Source organism: Danio aesculapii, chromosome 19 (assembly GCF_903798145.1).
Source record: "Danio aesculapii chromosome 19, fDanAes4.1, whole genome shotgun sequence".
NCBI classification, from domain to species: domain Eukaryota; kingdom Metazoa; phylum Chordata; class Actinopteri; order Cypriniformes; family Danionidae; genus Danio; species Danio aesculapii.
In genome coordinates, this window is record NC_079453.1 from 12,232,660 (window position 1) to 12,256,021 (window position 23,362).

At 37.4% G+C, this 23,362-nt stretch overlaps 1 protein-coding gene across 1 annotated transcript; it reads right to left on the reverse strand.

Annotated features, from left to right (window-relative positions):
* Positions 1-635: 635 nt before the first annotated feature.
* Positions 636-18,603, reverse strand: dbpa (D site albumin promoter binding protein a). The gene is given in 6 exon segments (XM_056480049.1): positions 636-3,617; positions 5,956-6,200; positions 13,561-13,609; positions 13,611-13,999; positions 17,821-17,856; positions 17,859-18,603. Coding segments are annotated over 6 exon segments (1,245 nt in total). The 5' UTR covers positions 18,169-18,603; the 3' UTR covers positions 636-3,401.
* Positions 18,604-23,362: the final 4,759 nt, after the last annotated feature.

The window sequence follows — 23,362 nt, forward strand, 5'->3', positions numbered from 1 at the left end:
TTTATGCTATTTTGTTAACATTACTGTGGTTCTTTTTTTAGTTTTTTTCTCATCACTTATGCACATTAACAAAGGTACAAAATGTGGATGTTAGTACTTAAAAACATGGGTGCATGATGCAACAAACTATTAAAATATGGTAGTTTACTGTAAAATGTAAAAAAAATGGTTTCTACTGTTTTTTAACAGCATAACTCTGGCAACCACAGCTGCAGTTTTCTTTACCCTAAATTCTGTTTTGTTTTTTACACTGTAGGCATGATTTGACGTAAGCATTCAATGCGCAACAGATGGCATGCAAGCAGGCTTGAAAAGCCCTTTTGCCTGCTTGAAACAGGTTTGGATAGTTGGCCGACGGGGTGTGTGGCACATCTGCTGTTAACCTTTATTCAATTAGCTTAGAGCCTGACAATTGTGCCGAGTAAACAAAACACACCAGCAAGGGCTGAGCTGCTATTTCACTTCTATAATCATTGAGAGTGTGTGAGTCAGTGTTTGGCGTACAATTCTAGTCCAGTGGTTTATAAAATGGAATCTGCCTTCTGATCAGATTCCAAGACATTCAATGGAAATTGCCTATCTACAAAAGACTTTCAGCCATCAGTTCTGTTGTTATTCACAGCACAATAGAATCGTTGTCAGTGAATAGGGGTAATTATTTATTGGTGTTTGAGGGGAAAAAGCCAGACCACATTTCCCAGCATCCCTATAGGCAGGAACAGTAGACATTACCAAGTGATGTTTGGTAGTGGTGCACTCATGGGATTCAAAAGTTCATAACAGTCACAAACAGGGAGCTGTTCATAATCCACGTGGAAAGGGATCAAATGATGATTACAATACCCGCAATAACATTTAGCAACGCGCCGCCACCACAAAAGTGACACCGAGCTACTAATGCCCATGAAAGAGTTATGTGCACACAGTTACATATAAAAATAGCACTGTCAAAAGTTTTTAAGCTCTTTAAGGTTTCAACCTTCGCTTGCTTTAGAAGCTTCTTTTAAACAAACGGTACATCTTTGACTTGGCATCAAAAAAAGGAGCTAGTCAAAGGTGGTAGAAGTTGTTCTGTCAAGAGAAAGGAACAGTCAGTCTACTGTGTGTTTGTTTCAGGTTATAGCAAATTCATACACACAAGGACAAGATTACGGCCCCCCATTGCACTTGAGGCCTTGCACAGTCTCGGTGGATGGATCCAACAGTGAACGGGCTCGACAGAATAATTCGAGATGGTCTTGCAGTTACAAGGGAGGTAAGAGAGCATTACATTTCCTTTGAAAAGTAAGTCGTTGCAAGAAAACGCTGAAAAGAAACGCAAGAATTATAATTATAACAACAGCAATGATAATGCAAGCAATTGTAATAATAGAACATCAAGGTTCAAAAGGAAAAGACATTTAATTCCTATCTGTAAAGTAATAAAGTTATATTTTTATATATATATCCAGCACAGTTTTTTTCTTTTTGTTCCTTTTTGTTTTTTAAAACAGAATCTTCCTCCAAAAATAGTTGGTAGTGCACTATTCATTTCCGTGGAATTAAGTCAGCTAGCTGGCTCCAAAAAAATTGGACAACAATCAAGCAAAAAGAGCCACAGTTTTGCTGATCAGCGTGGCATGTTTCGTTTCTTTTTTTCTTCAAAGTCATCCCAGACACCTGAGAAAACTGATAAGAAATCAGATCTGTATAATTTTTTTTTTTCATCGGAAAGATACTACATTTATATATTCAAGTTATGTAAATTACATCTAAAGTCACATATTCAAGCATATACTCATGTACACACATATATCTAGTGAGAGAATAGTTTAATATTTAATATATAATATAATATTGTACTTTGTATGGTACAGTAGTATTAGGGTGCATGTCTTTTTTGAGGGATGTGGGGTTAATTTTGAGGAGATGTATAGATATACTTGTGTAGGTCTATATATATATACGATTCCTCATACAATAATCATAAGAAATCATATAAGAGTAAAGGTTATAGGCAAACAGGTTATGTGCGTTTGGGTCAAGAAACTGGGTGAGCACCATAGAAAATGACGGTCGTAAACACCAAGAGTGTTTTTTCCTGCGTTGGAAAAATACACGAGCATGCTCCAGCATGCAACCCACTCGCTTCCGACTCAACCTGGGTGAGAAATGCCAATCCAGCACCAATCACAATGTCAAAAGCTTGAGGAAGAGAGAAAGAGAGAAATTATATTGCTGTTAAACAGTTCTGTGGTTCATGTCTTTAAAAGGTCTGTGTGCATATATGTATATATTTAAATCATACTGGCCTTAAATAACCACTTTGTGTTAAAAAGTGTGTGCATGTCTGTGTATGTATGTGTGTGTGTGTGTGTGCGTGTGTGTGTGTGTGTGGACGTATTTGCTTCAACATTTAAATATATACATGAAAAATTATTCCTCTTTCTTTCTCTCTTTCAGTCTCCTTCTCACCTCAGGATAAAACTAACACACACACACACACCGAATTTTAAGAAAAAGATACCAAAACAAGTGCTTGAACAAACCCATGATGAAAAATGTGAAACTATACACTATTTTTCCCTGTTCCTTATCAGCTCCGTTTCTTTCCTGACATTCATCCTATAAGTCTTGATTTTCCTGACCTGCCCCTGATGTCGAAAATATATCATGTAATGATAACAATCCTGACTTTTTCTTCATGTAGCCCTCTTTCAGTCCAGCTCCCCAAACCCTCCCACCCATATATAAAATATACAAAAAAGATTATTTCCAAAATCTCATCGCCTGCCTGCTTCTGCAAGTATAAAAATATACAGTTTTCCTATGTCAAAATCTCTTTCGCGCTCTCGCCTCCTTCCGCGTTCCCTCCTCCGCTACTCTATTATAGCTGACCCTAACAGTTCAAAAATATACAATGTGTTTTTTGTCATAGAAAAAAAATTACATTTCCACCACACCTCCTTTATAATTCTCTCTCTGAGAAAAATCATCCCGTATATATAGAAAGAGGATGTTCACAAGGGCTACCTGACATTATAAATGATCTGCCTTTATGATCCGTGAGCATTTATGAGAGATTGGATTGCACAGTCAAGGTTAGGGGTGGCATCGTAGGAGAAGAAGCGGCGCTTGTGAAATACGCTTGTGCTTACATGTAGACCTTGTGCACATCCCTCGCGCTGGGGCTGTTCAACTTTGAACCACCATTTTCAAGTATTTGTTTCAACCAAGCACCACACAGCAAACGCCCGCTGCACGTACGAAAGAAAAAGTGTGTGCGCAGAGTGTCGTAGTGCTTACTTGAAGCAAACGCACCGAGAAAACGCTATTCCAGGATGAGTTGAACAGCCCTTGAAACGCCATTTGAAAATCAGTAACTGTTTCGTTCTTTCGCTTGCGTTCTTTGTTTCTCCTTTTCATAAGTCTCCATGGCGACTCTCGTATTTGTTGATGATGTTGCGACAGCGGCCTAGCTCTTTCCGCATATCGGCGACCTCTTGCCGTAGCGCGGCGTTCTCCCGCTCCAGGAATGCTGCTCGCACTGAAATCTGGTTCTCCTTCAGCCGACGGGCGTCACGAGAACGCTTTGCTGCTTCGTTGTTTTTCAAGCGCCGACACCAGTACTTGTCATCCTGAAAAAGAGGAACATTTTTATTATTTAGAAATAATATTGACTGTGAGACAATTATCAGTGAGAAATTGTATTATATGTACATCATTGATCATCATTTTTGCAATCTGAAGGAGATTTTGTAGTTTTTAAGTTTAATAGTTTGAGTAAGTTTTTTGTTTTCATTTTTAAAATGTTTCATCTTTTATGTCCATCAAATTGTTATGCATATACTTTCTTCACTCCTGGCTGAACTGAACTCACCGGCCACTTTATTAGGTACACCTATTCAACTGCTCGTTAATGCAAATTTCTAAACGGCCAATCACATGGCAGCAACTCAATTCATTTAGGCATGTAGACATGATCAAGACGATCTTCTGCAGTTCAAACCGAGGATCTGAATGGAGATGAAAGGTGATTTAAATGACTTTGAACATGGCATGGTTGTTGGTGCCAGACAGGCTGGTCTGAGTATTTCAGAAACTGCTGATCTACTGGGATTTTCATGCACAACCATCTCTAGGGTTTACAGAGAATGGTCAGAAAAAAAGAGAATATATCCAGTGAGCGGCAGTTCTGTGGGCGCAAATGGCTTGTTGATGCCAGAGTTCAGAGAAGAATGGCCAGACTGGTTCGAGCTGAAAGAAAAGCAACAGTAACTCAAATAACCACTCGTTATATGTATATAGGAAAAATATATACACTGAAAAATGATTCCTCTTTCCCTTTCTCTCTCTCTTTCAGTCTCCTTCTCACCTCAGGATAAAACTAACACACACACACACCGAATTTTAAGATGCCAGACAGGCTGGTCTGAGTATTTCAGAAACTGCTGATCTACTGGGATTTTCATGCACAACCATCTCTAGGGAGTGAGGGGCAGTTCTGTGGGCGCAAATGGCTTGTTGATGCCAGAGGTCAGAGAAGAATGGCCAGACTGGTTCAAGCTGAAAGAAAGGCAACAGTAACTCAAATAACCACTGGTTACAATTGAGGTATGCAGAAGAGCATCTCTAAACACACAACACGTCCAACTTTGAGGCAGATGGGCTACACCAGAAGAATACCACAACGGGTGCCACTCCTGTCAGCTAAGAACAGGAAACAGGCTACAATTCACACAGGCGCACCAAAATTGGACAATAGAAGATTGTACAAACGTTGCCTGGTCTGATGAGTCTTTATTTCTGATGCAACATTCGGATGGTAGGGTGAGAATTTGGCATCAACAACATGAAAGCATGGATCCATCCTGCCTTGTATCAATGGTTCAGGCTGCTAGTGGTGGTAAAATGATGTGGGGGTGTGTATTTTCTTTGCACACTTTGGGCCCATTAGTACCAATTGAGCATCTGTGTAACCCCACAGCCTACCTGAGTATTGTTGCTGACCATGTCCGGCCCTTTACGACCACGGTGTACCCATCTTCTGACGGCTACTTCCAGCAGGATAATGCACCATGTCATAAAGCACGAATCTCAGACTGGTTTCTTGAACATGACAATGAGCTCACTGTACTAAAATGGCCTCCACAGTCACCAGCTCTCAATCCAATAGAGCACCTTTGGGATGTGGTGGAACAGGAGATTCACATCATGGATGTGCAGCCAACAAATCTGCAGCAACTGTGTGATGCTATCATGTCAATATGGACCAAAACCTCTGAGGAACATTTCCAGTACCTTGTTGAATCTATGCCACGAAGGATTAAGGCAGTTCTGAAGGCAAAAGGGGGTCCAACCCGGTACTAGTAAGGTCTACCTAATAAAGTGGCCAGTAAGTGTATATAAAAAATAAAAATGTATTATTTAATTTAATTCAAAATGTACTTTATTTCAGTAACAAGTATGTTTTTAATTGTCCAGCTTTCGTTAACTAATAATAACCATATACGTTATAATACATGTTTTTTACTTTTCATGTTTTAGTTGAAAATATAATTATTATTGATCACTAAAAGTACAGAATTTTAACATAGCTCATTTATTTGTTACCTACATTGGTGACTTATCATCACATTATTAATAATTACTGGCTTTATATGGTAAATCTTTTTTATTATTGCATCCTTCATTATAACATATAGTAATAATAACAGCAAATTCAAACTAAGTACAAATGAGATATTATTGCTGTTTTAATAATAGTCTGAATCCATATTTTAATATTTACTATAAGTTTTTTTATTTATAAAAATTTGTAATCTGTTTATTAACAGTAATTTAATTTATTTTTAGTTTATTATAATTAGTTTATTATTAGGTTTCGCAGACGCTTTTATGTCAGTAGCACGATGTAACTGTCAAGTCTATTTCCGATTTGTAAAACGAGCTCTGAACAGAGAAGCAGAGTAGTACCTTCTGTTCATTTGGCACCAGCATCTTGCGGGCCTTCTTGATCATCGGCTGTGGCTTCAGCTCTTCCTCTGAGAAGCGATGCCGGCGTGGGTCGAACGCCTCCTGGCCTGGCACACTGGACAGGGCAAGGTCAGCAGGGTCGGGGTCAAAGTTCACCATCACATCAGCCGCATTGGTAGGTGGCACCACCGGCGGAGGCGGGCATGAGGGGCTCTGAGAAGGATCAGGTGGTACAGTTTGAGCCCCTGTTGAGAAATAGAGAAGCGTCAGGAATACAAACAATGTCGCAAGCCACATGTTACCAGACAGATGAAAACACCACACGTCTGAGCTAAAAAGCAAAGAGGATTATAAACAATAGGTGTGTGTGTATGTCTGTATTCCCTGGCAAGCTGCAGTGGCTTATTTTGACCACCAGGGTGCGCCAAAAACCAATGTGGATGTTTGCCAATTTCAGCAGCTGGCAGGCAAGGTCGACAAGGCAACCTGCAGTTTCAATTCATGTTAGAATCTCCCAGAGAACGGTCTTAAAACTGACCCTGAAAACGCTCGCTTTTTGTTCATAGTCGTGAGCCTTTAAATTCATTCTGCTTCACTTTCCACTTTTCATGGCCGGCTTTCCATATATTCTTCCTCTTTTCTGGTTTGAAATATGCTTTGAGAGCAGCTGATAACGCTCTGATTGGAAGGCAAGCACTTGACGCTAATTATGATACATTAGCCGCAATGGCAGATTCTGCTTTAGCGGCTGTGAGTGCCTGCTTTGAATCGTTCCTCTGTAATTTCTTACACAGATATAATGCATTTAGGATCCACACGCATAATTAACAGCCAATTGTGTGCGTGAAAGGTGTACTGTTGTGTGCACATTCACACATGGGCTGTAAATGTTGAAATAAGATAATTCGGTTTTATTTCGACACCAAAACAATCTGGCTTCAGAGTTAGAACAGCTCTTGAAAGCCCAATTTGCTCATGTAAACATAATCAAATTCTTTGTAATTTAATAATGAGCTTCTAAGCCTGAGCACTCAGGAGGCCTGCCAAAGATTTGTTTTTCATTCATTAAGACAACACACAAAAGAACAAACCCAAGTGATATAGGAAGACTGTTACGTAAAGCATGCTCCCCTCCCAACGAACCAACGTATTGTCCAGTTCTTGTACTAATCCTCGTCTGTCTAAAATCTAGCAAGGGAAAACAGTGCATTTTTTTTCCCATGGGCCTGGACAAGACCAGCTGTCCTTTGGGCCTCTTCCTTTCTATGCGGGAGGAGACATAAACAAGAGACGCAGCTGTGAGCACAATTCACATACTGTAATACAAACTTACGCACGCACAATCACATACCGCCATGCGACAGGGATCTGTCTGTCTGTCTATCTATCTATCTATCCGTCTATTTATCCGTCTGTCCTTTAGCAAACGTACTACAATCCTAATTCTGTTCCAACTTTTTCTATATTCATTTTATCTATCTATCTATCTATCTATCTATCTATCTATCTATCTATCTATCTATCTATCTATCTATCTATCTATCTATCTATCTATCTATCTATCTATCTATCTATCTATCTATCTATCTATCTATCTATCTATCTATCTATCTATCTATCTATCTATCTCTGCATAACTTAAAGGGATCTCAGCAGGCACACGTCATAAGAAATTATTATTAGGTTAAATTTAGGTTATGATGTTGGGTGGCCAAAATTCAATGTCTGGCCAGCGTCTAAGGACAACGTATAACGACATCAAATGACGTTGACATTTAAACAATGATTTGACTAATTATTATGGTAAAAAAATGGCAAAAAAGTTGGGATGAAGAGAAGAAAGGAAGACATTTATATAGCATTCAACAGAAGGTTGGAGTAGGGAGGGCCACTGGAAGAAATCGAAAAGAAAAAATGATCATAACTAGGATAAGGATTGGACACTGATTAAACAAGTACTTGCATGTAATAGGTAAACACATATCTGGAAGGTGTGAATTTTGTAATAACATTGAATCTGTGGAAAATGTGGTGCTTGAGTGTAACAAATATGAGAATGAATGGATAAAGTTAAATGAAAAATGAAGGGAAATGGGGGTTCAAGGGTGCTCTTTAAAGGATATACTAGGAAAAACATCAAGAGACATTAATACACATTAATTATATTTCTTAAAGGTCACTTGTATAGCAAATAGGATATAGAGTTAAATATGTAAAGTTATGGTTTGAAAAGTATATGTGTGTGTATGCATATATATATATATATATATATATATATATATATATATATATATATATATATATATATATATATATATATATATATATATATATATATAGTTGAAGTCAGAATTATTAGCCCCCTTTTGAATTTTTTTTCTTTTTAAAATATTTCCCAAATGATGTTTAACAGAGCAAGGGAATGTTCACAGTATGTCTGATACTTTTTTTATTCTGGAGAAAGTCTTAATTGTTTTATTTCAGCTAGAATAAAAGCAGTCTTAAATTTTTTAAAGCTATTTTAAGGTCAAAATTATTAGGCTCTTTAAGCTATATTTTTTTTGATAGTCTACAGAACAAACCATCGATATACAATAACTTGCCTAATTACCCTAACCTGCCTTGCTAACCTAATTAACCTAGTTAAGCCTTTAAATGTCACTTTATGCTGTATAGAAGTGTCTTGAAAAATATCTGGTAAAATATTATTTACTGTCATCATGGCAAAGATAAAATAAATCAGTTATTAGAAATTAGTTATTAAAACTATTATGTTCAGAAATGTGTTGAAAAAAAAAATCTTCTCTCCGTTAAACAGAAATTGGGGAAAAAAATAAACAGGGGGCTAATAATTCTGACTTCAACTGTGTGTGTGTATGTATTTTTGTATATATATATATATATATATATATATATATATATATATATATATATATATATATATATATATATATATATATATATATATATATATATATATATATAGTATTAATAAGAATAAATAAATAAAATATAAAATAACGGGTGGTGAGGGGAGCATGATGAAGTAATAGGAAACAGTAGCTATATCTGTCCAAATACAGTCCACACTCCAGTACAGAAGGGCGGCGGTAATGTCAAAGAAGAAGACATTGATATTTTCTTGATTTTAGGTTGTGTTTGAAAGTGACCAAAATCCAATGTCAAGCCAACATCGTAAACCAACATCCTATTAATGTCAAATACTGACATTTATTCGTCAGGTATAGCAAACAAAATCCAACGTCTGATAGACGCCATAATGGTAATGTCCACACAATGCCAAGCTGTTACATCATTAGACGTTGATATTTGGTTGGTTTTAGGTTGGAATGTGGACATTAATGTCAGCCTGACATTGGGTTTTGATGTGAACCTGATTTTCATTCACAAACAAAAATGCAAACTGATGTCATGTTGACGTCCTGTGTCTGCTGGGATAGTTCACACAAAAATGAAACTGTCATCATTTACTGACCCCTTTACATGTTTCCAACCTTTATGAGTCTGTTACACAAAAAAAATATATATTTTGAAGAATGCTGAAAACCTGTAACTATCAAGTTCTGTTTGTTCTTCCTACTATGAAAGTCAATAGTTAAGGATTTCCACTTTCCTTAAAAATGTCTTCTTTTGTGTTCAACAGGAGATAGAAGCTCAAAAATGTTTGGAAACACTTAAGGGAGAGTAAATAGCGAGTAAATGTTAATTTTTGGGTAAACTATCCCTTTATTGTAACTATCCCTTATCATGTATAGAGCACACACAACTTGATCAGATTTAGATGTCCAAACACAATTATTTTACCATAATAAAAGACCCAAATATCTCATAAAATGTAGATCTTTCATTTTAGCTTTCTCTTTCTATTCCTCTCGCCCCTCCTTCTCTTCCCCTATCTGTTCTTTCCGCTCAGTCTCTCTCTCCATTGCTCTCTGCATCAGCACGTGACAAGTCGACTGCACATGGCCTCAACGTGTGAGGAAACAAGAGGGGGGGGGAGTGAAAAGGAGAGAGAGAGATTTGAAAACATGCAATAGAAATGCACCTTCCATCTCCTCTCTCCTTCTGTGCAGCATTTACAAAATTCTTCTAATGCATCTGTAACATAATGCAGTGCAGAATTCTACATACTAATATTTGTATAAATCCCAATTTAACACTGTCTTTAAAATAGAGACACAGTGGAAGTATTGCATTTGTACTAGCACCAATGGAAATTCCACTACGTGCAATCATTAACGCCGCTACATTTCTAGCTAGGTAGGATTTCTTTTCTTGGTAAAGCTAAATGTGGTGATTCCCCAAATATTACATGAGGTTATTATTATGCTCTGATGATTATGCTGTAAAGAAACATTCCCACTCTACACGCACTAGTACACTCACACACATACACAGCTGTGCCCTTAAAGCTTCAAAGCCTGCATCGCCCTGGGCATCAGAGGCCAACAGTTTCAGACATCCCGTCATGCATCACTGCAGTCTGCATGAGACTGTCCTGCTCATGTTCACACCAACGCACACACAAAAATGTAAACGCGAAGAAGACAAAATAGCATATTATTAAAAACAAAAATCATCCACCAAACAATTTTAGACAGTTTATAAAATGAAGTTTAGCATACTGAAATGTAATTGACATATTAAAGGGATGTTTTTGAAGATTCTGTTATCATTTACTCACCATCCACCAGTGTTGGGTAAGTTACTTACAGAAAGTAATAGATTACAAATTACTGATTACTATTGGAAAATTGAAATCTGATTACACTACTAATTACTTCATGCAAAAAGTAATCAGATTACTAATTACTTTAAAGTTACTTTTAAAACACAATATGCCTATAAAAATACTAAAACTGCAGCTCTTTCAGTGATTTAATGGGTTGATCACAGCAGTTTGCCATATTCAATACTTAAAGAGTTCACACAAAACTTAAAATTATCTCATCATTCACTTGTTCCAAACCTTTTTGTCTTTTTTTTGTTTTTGAACACAAAAGAAGACATGAGAAAAATTGGATCCCTGTAACCCTTGACATCCATTGTATAGTGTGTTTGGGTGTTCTTTGTTTGTCTGAGGTAATTAGTAGGAATGCTCCGATCGATCGGCATCGGCTGATAATCACATTTTATGACTCGTTCGGTACTCGCTTATCTGGCCGATGACATGAAACAATTGTAAGTGTTAGTTTACTGGTTTACAAGCAGAGGAAGATGCAAACGATGTGATATGTTAACGGCCCTATAAGCAGCTACACTTCTCTTCACATTCAGAAGATACCTTCACTCCAAATCCTGCCCAAAAATCTCAATTAATCTGTTTAGGCTGAGTTGGACCGACGTGTTTTTGGGTGCCGGTGTTCCCTTGGTGACAAGTATTGTCCTAGAATGCTTTCTGTTCAAGTGCTTAAACAAGTTTCTGGTCGAGTTAAAAGCAGCCGAAAGTTCTTTATAGACTTGATATAGACTGAATTTCACAGCAAAATGTTTGTTTTTATGCTCAATTAAATCTAAATAATCTCTGTATTTCTACTTGTAGCAACCACTCTCTACAGCAACCATTTTAGTTGTAATAACTCTCTGTTAAACTCAAAAAAAGATATTTTGAAAAATGCTGAAAACCTGTAACCATCAAATTTTGTTTGTTTGATTTTTCAAACAAAGAACCGCAAAAATGTTTAGAACCACTTGAAAGAGAGTAAATAGCAAAATATGCCCCCTTCTGTTCTTGTCACATGACTCGCTGTTTTCAAAAGGGTGCGCAAGTAAATGCGCTCCCAATATGCACACGCCTCGATTGGAATTAACGAACTTGCGCACACAAAAGATGTGATATGTGAACGGTCCCATAAGCAGCTACACCTCTCTTCACATTCATAAGATACCTTCACTCCCGATCCTGCACAAAAATCTAAATCAATCTGTTTAGGCTGAGTTGGACCACCGTGTTTTTGGGAGCCGGTGTCCTCCTTGGCAGTCGAAAGTTCTTTAGAGACTGGACTCCAGTAAAGAAGGGGACGTTAATGCAGTATTGAAGTTGGATGCCAACCGCCATTAAATATCAAAGAAGATGAAGACGTTGATATTTGGTTGATTTTAGGTTGTGTTTGAAAGTGACACAAATCAAATGTTGAGCCAACAACTAAAACCAACGTCATACTGACGTCAAATACTGACATTTATTCGTCAGGTATGGCAACCAAAATCCAACGTCTGATAGATGTCATAGTGGTAATGTCCACACAACGTCAAGCTGTAACATCATTAGACGTTGATATTTGGTTGATTTTAGGTTGGACGTTGGACATTAACGTCAGCCTGACGTTGGCTTTTGAAGTCGACTCAATTTTCATTTACAAACAAAATGCAACATCTCCATGATGTTGGGGTACAACATTAATCTGACGTCCTGTGCCTGCTGGGATAGTTCACACAAAAATTAAACTTCTGTCATCATTTACTGACCCCTTTACATGTTTCCAACCTTTATGAGTCTGTTAAACAAAAAAAGATATTTTGAAGAATGCTGAAAACCCGTAACCATCAAATTTTGTCTGTTTTTTCTATTATGTAAGTCAATAGTTAAGGTTTTCTACTTTCTTCAAAATGTCTTATTTTGTGTTCGCAAGAGACAGAACCTTAAAAATGTTTGGAACCACTTGAAAGAGTAAATAGCAAAATATGCCCCCTTCTGTTCTTATCACGTGACTCGCGGTTTTCAACTGGGTGTGCAAGTTAAATACGAATGCATGCAATATGTGGTCTCAAAATATCCACTCGATTGGAATTAACGAACATGCCCGCGCAAAAGATGGATATGTGAACGGCCCTATTAACAGCTACACTTCTCTTCACATTCAAAAGGTACCTTCACTCCCGATCCTGCACAAAAATCTAAATTAATCAGTTTAGGCTGAGTTGGACCGCCGTGTTTTTGGGCAACAGTGTCCTCCTTGGTAACGAGTATTGTTCTAGAATGTAGAAAGTGCTTAAACAAGTTTCTGGTTGAGTTAAAAGCAGCCAAAAGTTCTTTAGAGACTAGACATAGACTGAATTTCACAGCAATATTTTTCTTTTTACGCTCAATGAAATCAAAATAATGTCTGTATTTCTACTTGAAGCAACCACTCTCTACAGCAACCATTTCAGCTGGCGTTCTCCAGCAATTTAAAAGCGCATGTTTGTTAACTGCCGTTGCAACAGAAAACGTGATTTAAAATAAGCATTTTTTCATCTGAAAACTATATTTGTAACATAAGTAACGCAATAACACTGACTTTAGTAACTGTACTCAAATTACACAAACTCAAAATGTAATGCGTTACAATACTGCATTCCCCAAAAATGTATACAGTAACATGTTGTTGAGGATCGCGTTACACCCGACTCTGCCATCCACTTATTCTAAACAAAAATATCTATAGATTAATGTTGGAAACTGGTAGCCATTGGCGTCTAAAGTATTTGTTTTCTACCATGGAGGTCAATCGCTACCAGTTTCCAGCATTCTTTAATATAACTTCCTTTGTGCTCAACAGAAAGAAGCCCCTCTAAAATGATGAAATTCGCAAGCGTTCTTACCATGCAGACACTCTGGACCTCCCAGCAATCCAGGGCCCTGTGGCACGTCCCAGACCCAGTAAAGAGGAAGATGAAGACGATGAGGAGAGGGAAGATATAGAGGAGGCTGAAGAAGAGCATGGCGGAGAGGATGAAGGTGGACATTGGGAGCTCTGGCTTGGTACGGCTGACTGTGTGCTCTGAGACGGGACCTGTGCAGCCGTACTGCAGGTGTTCCCTGATGGCATGCACCCCATACCGTTCTCCGTCAAGAACTCCTCCAAGTCCATGTATTGTAGCTGGAAGAGGCCGCCGTCGCATGGCAAGGTGCGCTCCCATAGCAATGGGCCCAGGAAGGCGGACTGGTTGGTGGAACGCAGGACACCATTTCCACCGTTCATACCTGCACCTCCACCCAGCGAATCCTCATCAGAGTCCAGAGGTTTGTCTTTATCTGAGACTAGAGGAAAGAACAATAATCCAATAAATCTTTTGAGTAAATGAGCAAACAATTTATGCAAAAAATACATCCACAGTGTGATGTCGAAGCTTTAATATTAATAGAAGTTCTGACTTCGGTAACCCAATGGATCCTTTTCACAAGACGTTTTGATACATTTAATGGTGATAATAATATTAAATCCTTGAGAAGTTTTCAATATTTAGATTTTTTAATATATAAACATTTATATGTATTTATTTATGCATTATACATACAACCATACATTGCACAAATCAAAAATTATATTATAAAATAGCATTTAAGGCTTTTTTTTTACTTTTTAAGGGCCCTAAATTTCTCTACATTGATTTATCAATACTTTTTAAGGCCCCTGCGGACTTACTCTCTAGGGCTGCGCAATATATCGTTTGAGCATCGATATCGCAATGTGTGCATCTGCAATAGTCACATCGCAAGATATGCAATGTTGAGTTAAGATTATAGTTGACCAGAAACCACAGGTAAAAACGTGAGATTTGTGGAGACGCTGCAGAATTGAATTATAATAGACTAAAAGTTTATCATCTGCATGTATTTTTAGGCCTGTAACTTTGTGAGCGTTTTAATAGTGCATAAAAATATTTTTATTGAATAATTTGTATGATGAGGACTATGCAAGATATTTTTTATTTGATTATTCAATTTTTGTACCCGAATACTGTTAGACTCTCCCCAGAAAACCATAAAGCACTGTTTATTTTACTATGACTGTTGTTTATTATATGCATATAATAAATTACATACTTACATGTTTTATAATATATATACCCTCCCACAAAACCATCTCAATCCTAATCTAAATGAATGACTTTCCAAATAGAGATATTTAATTAATCAGGTGAAATTTTATTTATATCGCAGAAAAAAAAAAAATAAAAAATAAAAACAATCGCAATGTCAAAATTTCCCAGTATCGTGTAGCCCTAGTACTCTCCTATTCACTGCGTTCTAAGTTTACCCAACTATGATGACTTCTGCTATACTGAGAAATTCAGAAATGTGAAAAGGGTCCATAAATTGTAATTTACAATTTACAGAAATCTGACATTTTGTACAAATTAATTACAAATATATACATATATGTACAAAATACCTAATATAATACCTATATATATAATTTTTTTTTTGTTTTTTTTTTTTTGTTGTTATTTTAGTACTTCAATTAATTACATTTATTTTTTAGTTCATTTTCAGGGTAAAATTCCAATCCTAATGCTGTTTTTTATTTATTTATTATTGCAGTTTAATGGATTTATGGAGAGAGAGAGAAAGAGAAAAGTGGAGTTTACTTTCATTCTCTCAATTGCAGTGAAATACATTAGGGGCTTCTGCTGTGTCAGTAAAAGACTGCCCAGCAAACACACGCAGTGAAATTGTGCAGAGTTTCTGTGTTTTTAAGTAGTTGGAGCGTAAATACTCGCGCTCACCTCCCTCACCATAGTAAGCTATGGCGACATAGCGCATATGAGATATATGACGTCAGTACATAATAACCGGTTTGATTATTGATTGATTATTACTGATTATTAAAATGATGATTACTGAACCGATACCGAATTGTCTGCGTCTGCATGCACCGAAGAAACAATTAAATATATATATTATATATTTCACATCTGTCACATCCATAACGAAGTTTTTCCTCATAAATGCAACAAATGTCAAATAAAATAAAATCCATCGTTTTTGTTCTATAGTGAGCCAACGTTTTCTCCATTTGATGATCATTATTTCTTTTGGGTTGTGCTGTTTAATACAGAGAATTTCAACAAAGTATGTTGTATACTGTAAACTCCCTGACTTTTTTTGTCACATGTTTATTTTTCTCATTTAAAATCTAAAAAATGTTTACAGATTGATATTTTTCTGCTCCTATTACTCTGTGGTTAGTTGTTTTGGAAAATATAAACAGATGTTTCAATATAATGTTACCATATGCTTTCTCTTTGAATTTATGTTTTGAGATTTTACGGCAAATGTCACATCCATAACGCTGGAATTGCTCATACATACATACATACATCGTGCTCAGCATATATGCATATATAAGTACTTAAGAATTCTTTAAATTCATATTTTAATAGGAAGCTCTACAATATTATATTTGTGCATATACATTAGATTAGTCAGTACTGAAGCCAAATCTGGAGCTTACCTAACAAAATAACTTATGATAACGGTCCAAAAACTAGTACAGCCAAATTTAAATGTTACAGAAAATATTAAATAAAACTTTTTAGAAAAGAGGAAAAAATCAAAAGAAGCAAAAAAATGTAAACATTTTGTTGGAATTTTGTAGGTTTAATTTTTTTTGCAATATTTTGCTTGAATTTAACTGTATTGTCTTTCAATTTCTAAATATGTTTGGTAACTAAAATCTTAATTTAATAAATATATCGGTTTATTAAATCTGTTTTGTTCAAATGCACCAAAATACATTGCCTATATTCACTGAGAAGTGGATAAAAATATTCATTTTCAAACTGGGGTGTACTCATTTGCTGAGCACTGTGTTATATAATATAATTTAATAATACCTTAATTTAATAAAACTGTCAAAATTGAATCTTTAGGTAATTTCTAGATCATTTTAAACTATATATTATATTGCTGTGTTAGCATTTAAAATCACTGTATTTCAGTGCTCTCAGATTCATTTAGATAAACAATATGTCATTTATCAGTTATTGACCATAAAAATAATATTAGTTAAATCACCATAAAACCGCCAACAGTGAGTGCTTTAAAATTGACGCATCCCTACAAATGACCACAAATAAACATGGCACCCATGCATAAGGGCCCACAGTGGACTTAATGAATAAACAAATCTCATGGCAGTGAGTGACCCTTGAACTGCTGCACTGCTGCACAGCTGCAGTGGGTTTGGAAACACACAATGCCATCTACATGAACGAAATGCCAGGGGCCAAGATGGAAGTCTTTCTCTCCCTATTTTTCTCTGCCTGTCGCTCAGATGGAGAGATGGTAGAGATGAGAGATATGAGGGAGGGGGCAAATGAGAAGGCTGCATGAGTGCTTCTGAGGGAAGCAGAGAGCTGAGCTGTCATCGTCCAGTGCAGGGGCTTTTGAAGATGGAGCTGGGGAATATGCACTGCATAGGATAGCTGAGGGGGGTAAAGCTGTGTTTTACTATATAACAAATGCAAAGAATGTTCAAAAGGGTGCAATGGCAGTAGAAACACAATAATAAATAGGGAAAAAAGTAAAGTGACAGCCAAACAAAGCACTGCAGCGTCATCTGATTAACAAACTCATATTTAGCAAATTAACAAAATATGACAGATCTGGAGATTGACTAAAGCTGCTGTCAAGTATACATTTCTCCTCTTCCTGATTCTATAAAGCTGCTACGACGTGGATTATCCACAAGAGGGCGCGATTGGGCGAATAGCAATGTGTACATCAGTATCAAGACAGCACCTCAATGCATTTAGGATGGCATCCCTTTAATGGCAGCCATGGGAGCTTCTGATGTCCCTTTAAGAGAGGGGAGAGGCCCTTAATTTCGTTAATTTGTAGTGAACTTGTCAATTCACATTATTTGTCGATAATTTATCCATTCAGTTAACTTTATAGCCAGTCTGACTGAGCTGAAGACTAGATGATGTGTCCTGGTTGCACAGAGCTCTAGAGGGCACAAAAGTTACACAGCTGAACTCTTTGGTAATATAACTACATCAAACAAATTATATGTGTATGACATATTAATCTAACAACAACAACAATAGATTTGGTGAATAATTAAAGAGTCAGACCTTTCATCTCACAGCAGTCCTTCCCTCTCTGGTCCCTTTAATAGGCAGCTGAAGAAGGGTTTTCAGACTGGCCATGGAATTATTCAGGTGGCCATTGGTGGTGGTACCTGCAGGGTTGCGGAGACCGAGCTGTGGACTGGTCCCTGCTGGAAGGTCAGGTGGTAATATTGAGAAATTTGGCCTGGACATTCCTCGGTGAAACACCTTGTCCAGGTTTAACCACTTAATGTACTCAGACCACTGACTGTTGAGCTGCTTGACAGGATCAGACGCTTCAGTCAAAAGTAGAAATGCTTGAGTTTTGGCAGTTGAGGTGTTTTCAGGGTGTATATGGAAGTTTATGAGCATTTAAATTCGTATTCAGTGCGTTCCCATTAGGAAAAAAACTGAAGTGAAGTGACGTCCATGGTCCGCTCAAGTGAGAAAGATGCTGGAGTTGTACTTCATCTTCAAACGCACGGTCTCCTTCGAAAATAATATTGTGGAGATTGTTTCGGAAATGTCCGTGAGATCGCCGCTCATTTGTTGACGTATGTCATCGCATTTTAACTGTGCTCCTCACGGCCAGGACAGAATATTCCCCGAAAAAACGATTGAGTTGGATTAAACGGGCGTCCATGGAGGCTGAGATACAATTCAATCCCACACAAGTCGACATGAAACTGCAAGTAAACTATAATATCAGAAAAAAAAAACTCCGTGTGCAAATAAAAAAGATAGTTCCCCTCTTCAAAATATAATAAAACAATCAAAACGTGAGCTATGACGGTTAAGACTGATGGCTGTTATATTCCTGTTGCCCTTCTTTGTTGCTCTCTCTCTCTCTCTCTCTCTCTCTCTCTTTCTCGTTATTTTTGTAGCTAACCTCCGCAACCTCTTTCTTTCTCTCTTTTCCTCTCTCTCTTTCTTTCTTCGGGCACTCGGTAAAGCGAGCGCTCGGTATCGTAGCAAGAGTCAGCTGGAACGTACACGGGCAGCGCTCGTGACATCACCTCTCACGGGGGAATGTCACTGATGGGCGGGGCTATTTATTATTCATTATACACACCTCCTCTATCGACGCCCACAGTATGATAAATGAGGCGCTCTGGCCAATAGAACGCTTCTTGATTTACATATTGAAATTAGGCCAGGCCTATTTTCGCTAACCTCTTCTGTGCCGCTGCATTTCCATAAATCGAATTTATTGAAACGGAAGAACACATACACTCAAGCTGAAAGACAAAGCTCGATGTGGAAATCAATGATAACGTTTGTTTTTATTTTAATGTTGTGTGAAAAAACAGCTAGTTTACGTGTATATATATTTATTTGAATTTAAATTACAAATTTGTTGGTTTTGAGCATTTAATTAGGATTTTAAAGACACGCAAATTATGGAAATATATATGTTTATTTCAATTTACATTATTCAGTACAGTATAGTGAGTTGTTTTTGCACGAATCTTGTTTGTAAATGTAATAAAATATACAATAATAATCAAAGCGCCATGTCATTGATCTTAAAAGCCTTAAATACATATCCTAGCACGGTCTGTGTTCGAGTGAACGGCAGAGTATATCGCCTGTTGTATTGGAGAATGTGTCTACAAATGTAAACACATGATAAAACGATCCAAGACATATGCAGGTATTGCAATCCGCAATAAGTATGTTCCCTCCAAATTCAATGCGTGGCTCCTAGCCTCGTTAAACACCATCATATTCATTCATTTTCTCATATTTTACAAGTTATCATTGGCTAGAATAAGCCAAAAACGTGAGCATATCAGTTTGGCCGACACAAATGTATTTCCACAGTACCTTAAGGCCAGCTCTAGAGCTCGTAGCGCGCACATGGCTCAGGCACGCGCGGACGCAACCTACCGGCGGCCTCTCCTTCACGCGATTGGCCTAAAGTAGGTCAGTATCTGCCCTTCGCGAGATCCAATTGGACAAAACTAGGTCAGTCGCTCCTCCCAGTGTTCTCCCCATGCTAGTGCCGCGTGAGATGGGAGTAAAACAACATGCAAAGGCGGCTTGGTGAGATCTTTGTGGATTAGTGCCGGCAACTCTTGTCAGATGCAGAGATCAAATGGAATCTGCCTTTGCGTGTTTGAAAATGTAAACAAATACTATGGTGGTCCCATCCACAGGGACTGTTGTGCATATTTGTGCAGACAGACTGCATTTTAGTGTGCGTAACTGATGCATTTACTGTGCATCGATTCAAATGTGAATCTGAGCTTCATTTGACTTGGAAAAGCAATAAGCAATGCACAAATAAATAAATAAATAAATAAATAATAAAAATCAGATTATCAAATGAAACAATTATGTAGATATTTACTTGATGTAAAATATGATTATCTTAAAAACTGCATAGTATATTAACACACAGCCAGTTGAAAAATGTTTAGGCCGTTATTTAATCAAAACAAAATGTTTTGGGGTACTCAAAGCGCAAATTTCTTTTGCTAACGGGATTAAAAGTGCAATTTGTGAAAAGGTGACATCATTTGCATAACCAAAACAAAAGGGATCGACTACAAGGTTATAGACTCACCGGCCACTTTAATAGGTACACCTTACGAGTACCGGGTAGGACACCATTTTGCCTTCAGAACTGCCTTAATCCTTCATGGCATAGATTCAACAATGTACTGGAAATATTCCTCAGAGATTTTGCTCCATATTGACATGATAGCATCACACAGTTGCTGCAGATTTGTCGGCTGCACATCCATGATGCAAATCTCCTGTTCCACTACATCCCAAAGGTGCTCTATTGGATTGAGTTCTGGTGACTGTGGAGGCCATTTGAGTGTAGTGAACTCATTGTCATGTTCAAGAAACCAGCCTGAGATGATTTGTGCTTTATGACATGGTGCGTTATCCTGCTGGAGGTAGCCATCAGAATATGGGAACACTGTGGTCATAAAGGGATGGATATGGTCAGAATCAATACTCGGGTAGCCTGTGGCGTGGACACGATGCTCAATTGGTACTATCGGGCCCGAAGTGTGCCAAGAAAATACACACCCCCACACCATTACACCACCACCACCAGCCTAAACCGTTGAAACAAGGCAGGATGGATCCATGCTTTTTGTTGTTGTCGTCATGTTGTTGATGCCAAATTCTGACCCTACCATCTGAATGCCACAGCAGAAATCAAGACTTATCAGATCAGATAACGTTTTTCCAATCTACTTTTGTCCAATTTTGATGAATCTGTGTGAATTGTAGCCTGTTTCCTGTTTTAAGCTGACAGGAGTGGCACCTGGTGTGGTGGTCTGCTGTTGTAGCCCTTTCGCCTCAAGGTTGGACGTGTTGTGTGTTCAGAGATGCTCTTCTGCATACCTCGGTTGTAACGAGTGGTTATTTGAGTAACTGTTGCCTTTCTATCAGCTCAAACCAGTCTGGCCCTTCTCCTTTGACCTCTGCCATCAACAAGGCATTTGCGCCCACAGAACTGCCGCTCACTGGATATATTCTCTTTTTGTGATCATTCTCTGTAAACCCTAGAGATGATTGTGAATGAAAATCCCAGTAGATCAGCAGTTTCGGCCTCAGGCCAGACCGTCTGACACCAACAACCATGCCACATTCAAAGTCACTTAAATCACCTTTCTTCTCCATTGAGGTTCTCTGAACTGCAGCACACTGTCTTGATCATGTCTACATGCCTAAATGCATTGAGTTGCTGCCATGTGATTGGCCGATTAGAAATTTGCATTAACGAGCAGTTAAACAGGTGTACCTAATAAAGTGGCCGGTGAATGAATGTGCAGAATATAGTGATTTAAATGAAAACAAGCCTGAAAACGCAAACTTCTTTCGCAAAGGGGATTAAATGTGCAGTTTTGTGACATCATTTGCATAACCAAAACAAAAGTGATCGACTACAAGGATATATGTGCAGAATACAGTAATTTATATTAAAACAAATGCAATGAAGGTCTCATCCACAGGGATTTTTGTGCATATTTGTGCAGACAGACTGCATTTTAGTGTGCATAACTGATGCATTTACTGTGCATCTTTCAAATGTGAATCTGATCTTCATTTGCATTGAAAGACGAAGCAATGCACTTTAAAAATCTTTTAAGGTCAAATTCTTTTAAGAAACAATTATGTAGGTATTTAATTAATTTAACAATTGAATTATTTTTATGTGGGCTGTAAAATAGAATTATCTTAAACAAAAACTGTATATTGTATTTACACAGCCAAATGAAGAATGTTTAGATGTTACTTTGCTAAAACAAAAAGTTTTGGGGCCCTGAAAGCGCAAACCTCTTTTGCAAACAGGATTAAAAGTGCAATTCTGTGAAAAGGTGACCTCATTTAATAAAACAAATTGATGGACTACAAGGATATATGTGCAGAATAGTGATTTTGGACGTTTTCACAGATCCATATGAAAAGGATTGTTATGAAAAACTGTCAGATGAGGGCTTTATGGGGAAAAAAATAAACTGCAAAAAAACCATTCTATTTTAAGTGCATTGTTGTTGCGTAAACATACACATACTGTTATGCAGACTGGTTCAATGTATACTTATTTCATTTAAATAAATATTATAGCCATTATATAGATTATAGATATTATTATATTATAGATATTTACTTTATTTGACTTTTAAAGAAATGTTTACAACATTCTCAAAATCATGTAGACAGCTTTAAATGATTAATGTAAAGGTGTTTATTTATGTACAAAGATATGAGAATTTAATTTCTACTGTATAAGTTTTTAAAAATAAAAGAGATTGGGGTGGACTTCTGTTTAAAGAGCAGGTACCGATCTGTTAGATTAAAATTTTAGCCAGTCAATTTAAGAAACGTAACCAGTTTCATGCTGGCTTATTTGCAAGATTTATAAAAGAAAAGGGACCATGACTTGAAATATTAACAGACCACAACTAAACATGGTCCTTCACTTAGTCCAAGACATTTTTGGACATTACAACTTGTAAATCCTGTCTATAGAACAAAACAAGATCATACAATGACTCTTACAGCAACTTTAAACTCGAAAAAAAAAAAAAAAAAAAAAAAAAAACATGTTTGATCCTGTCAGAACAATCAAACACCAGAATCACTTGTACTGTGTGTGTGCGCATCTGCTCTGTACATGTCTTGCGATGCAAATCGAGTTGATGCCATACAGAGAGTACCACTGCCATCTAGAGGACTTCATGTGAATTCAACTAAGGGCATGGGATATGGTGTCCTGTGTTGAACTCATTAAACTTTAGCTTATAGACATAGCTAAGTGAACAGAACGGTTGTGTTCCTCTAAAAATCGAGAGAGAGAGGAGATAGAGAGAGAGAAAAGTCAAACCAAGAGTACCCTTAAGGGCATTCTTCCCCTCCACCTCTAATAGCGCATGGCACTGCATAGGGCATGTGCCAACACATGTGAGCTGTAAACGGCCCTATCCTGCAGAACACTGCACCACAGCACCAGGTGCATAACACCTGGCCGTATCCTCTCATTTGATGTTTATAAATCATTTAACTTACATGCCATAAATATCCTATTATCCCAATCTGC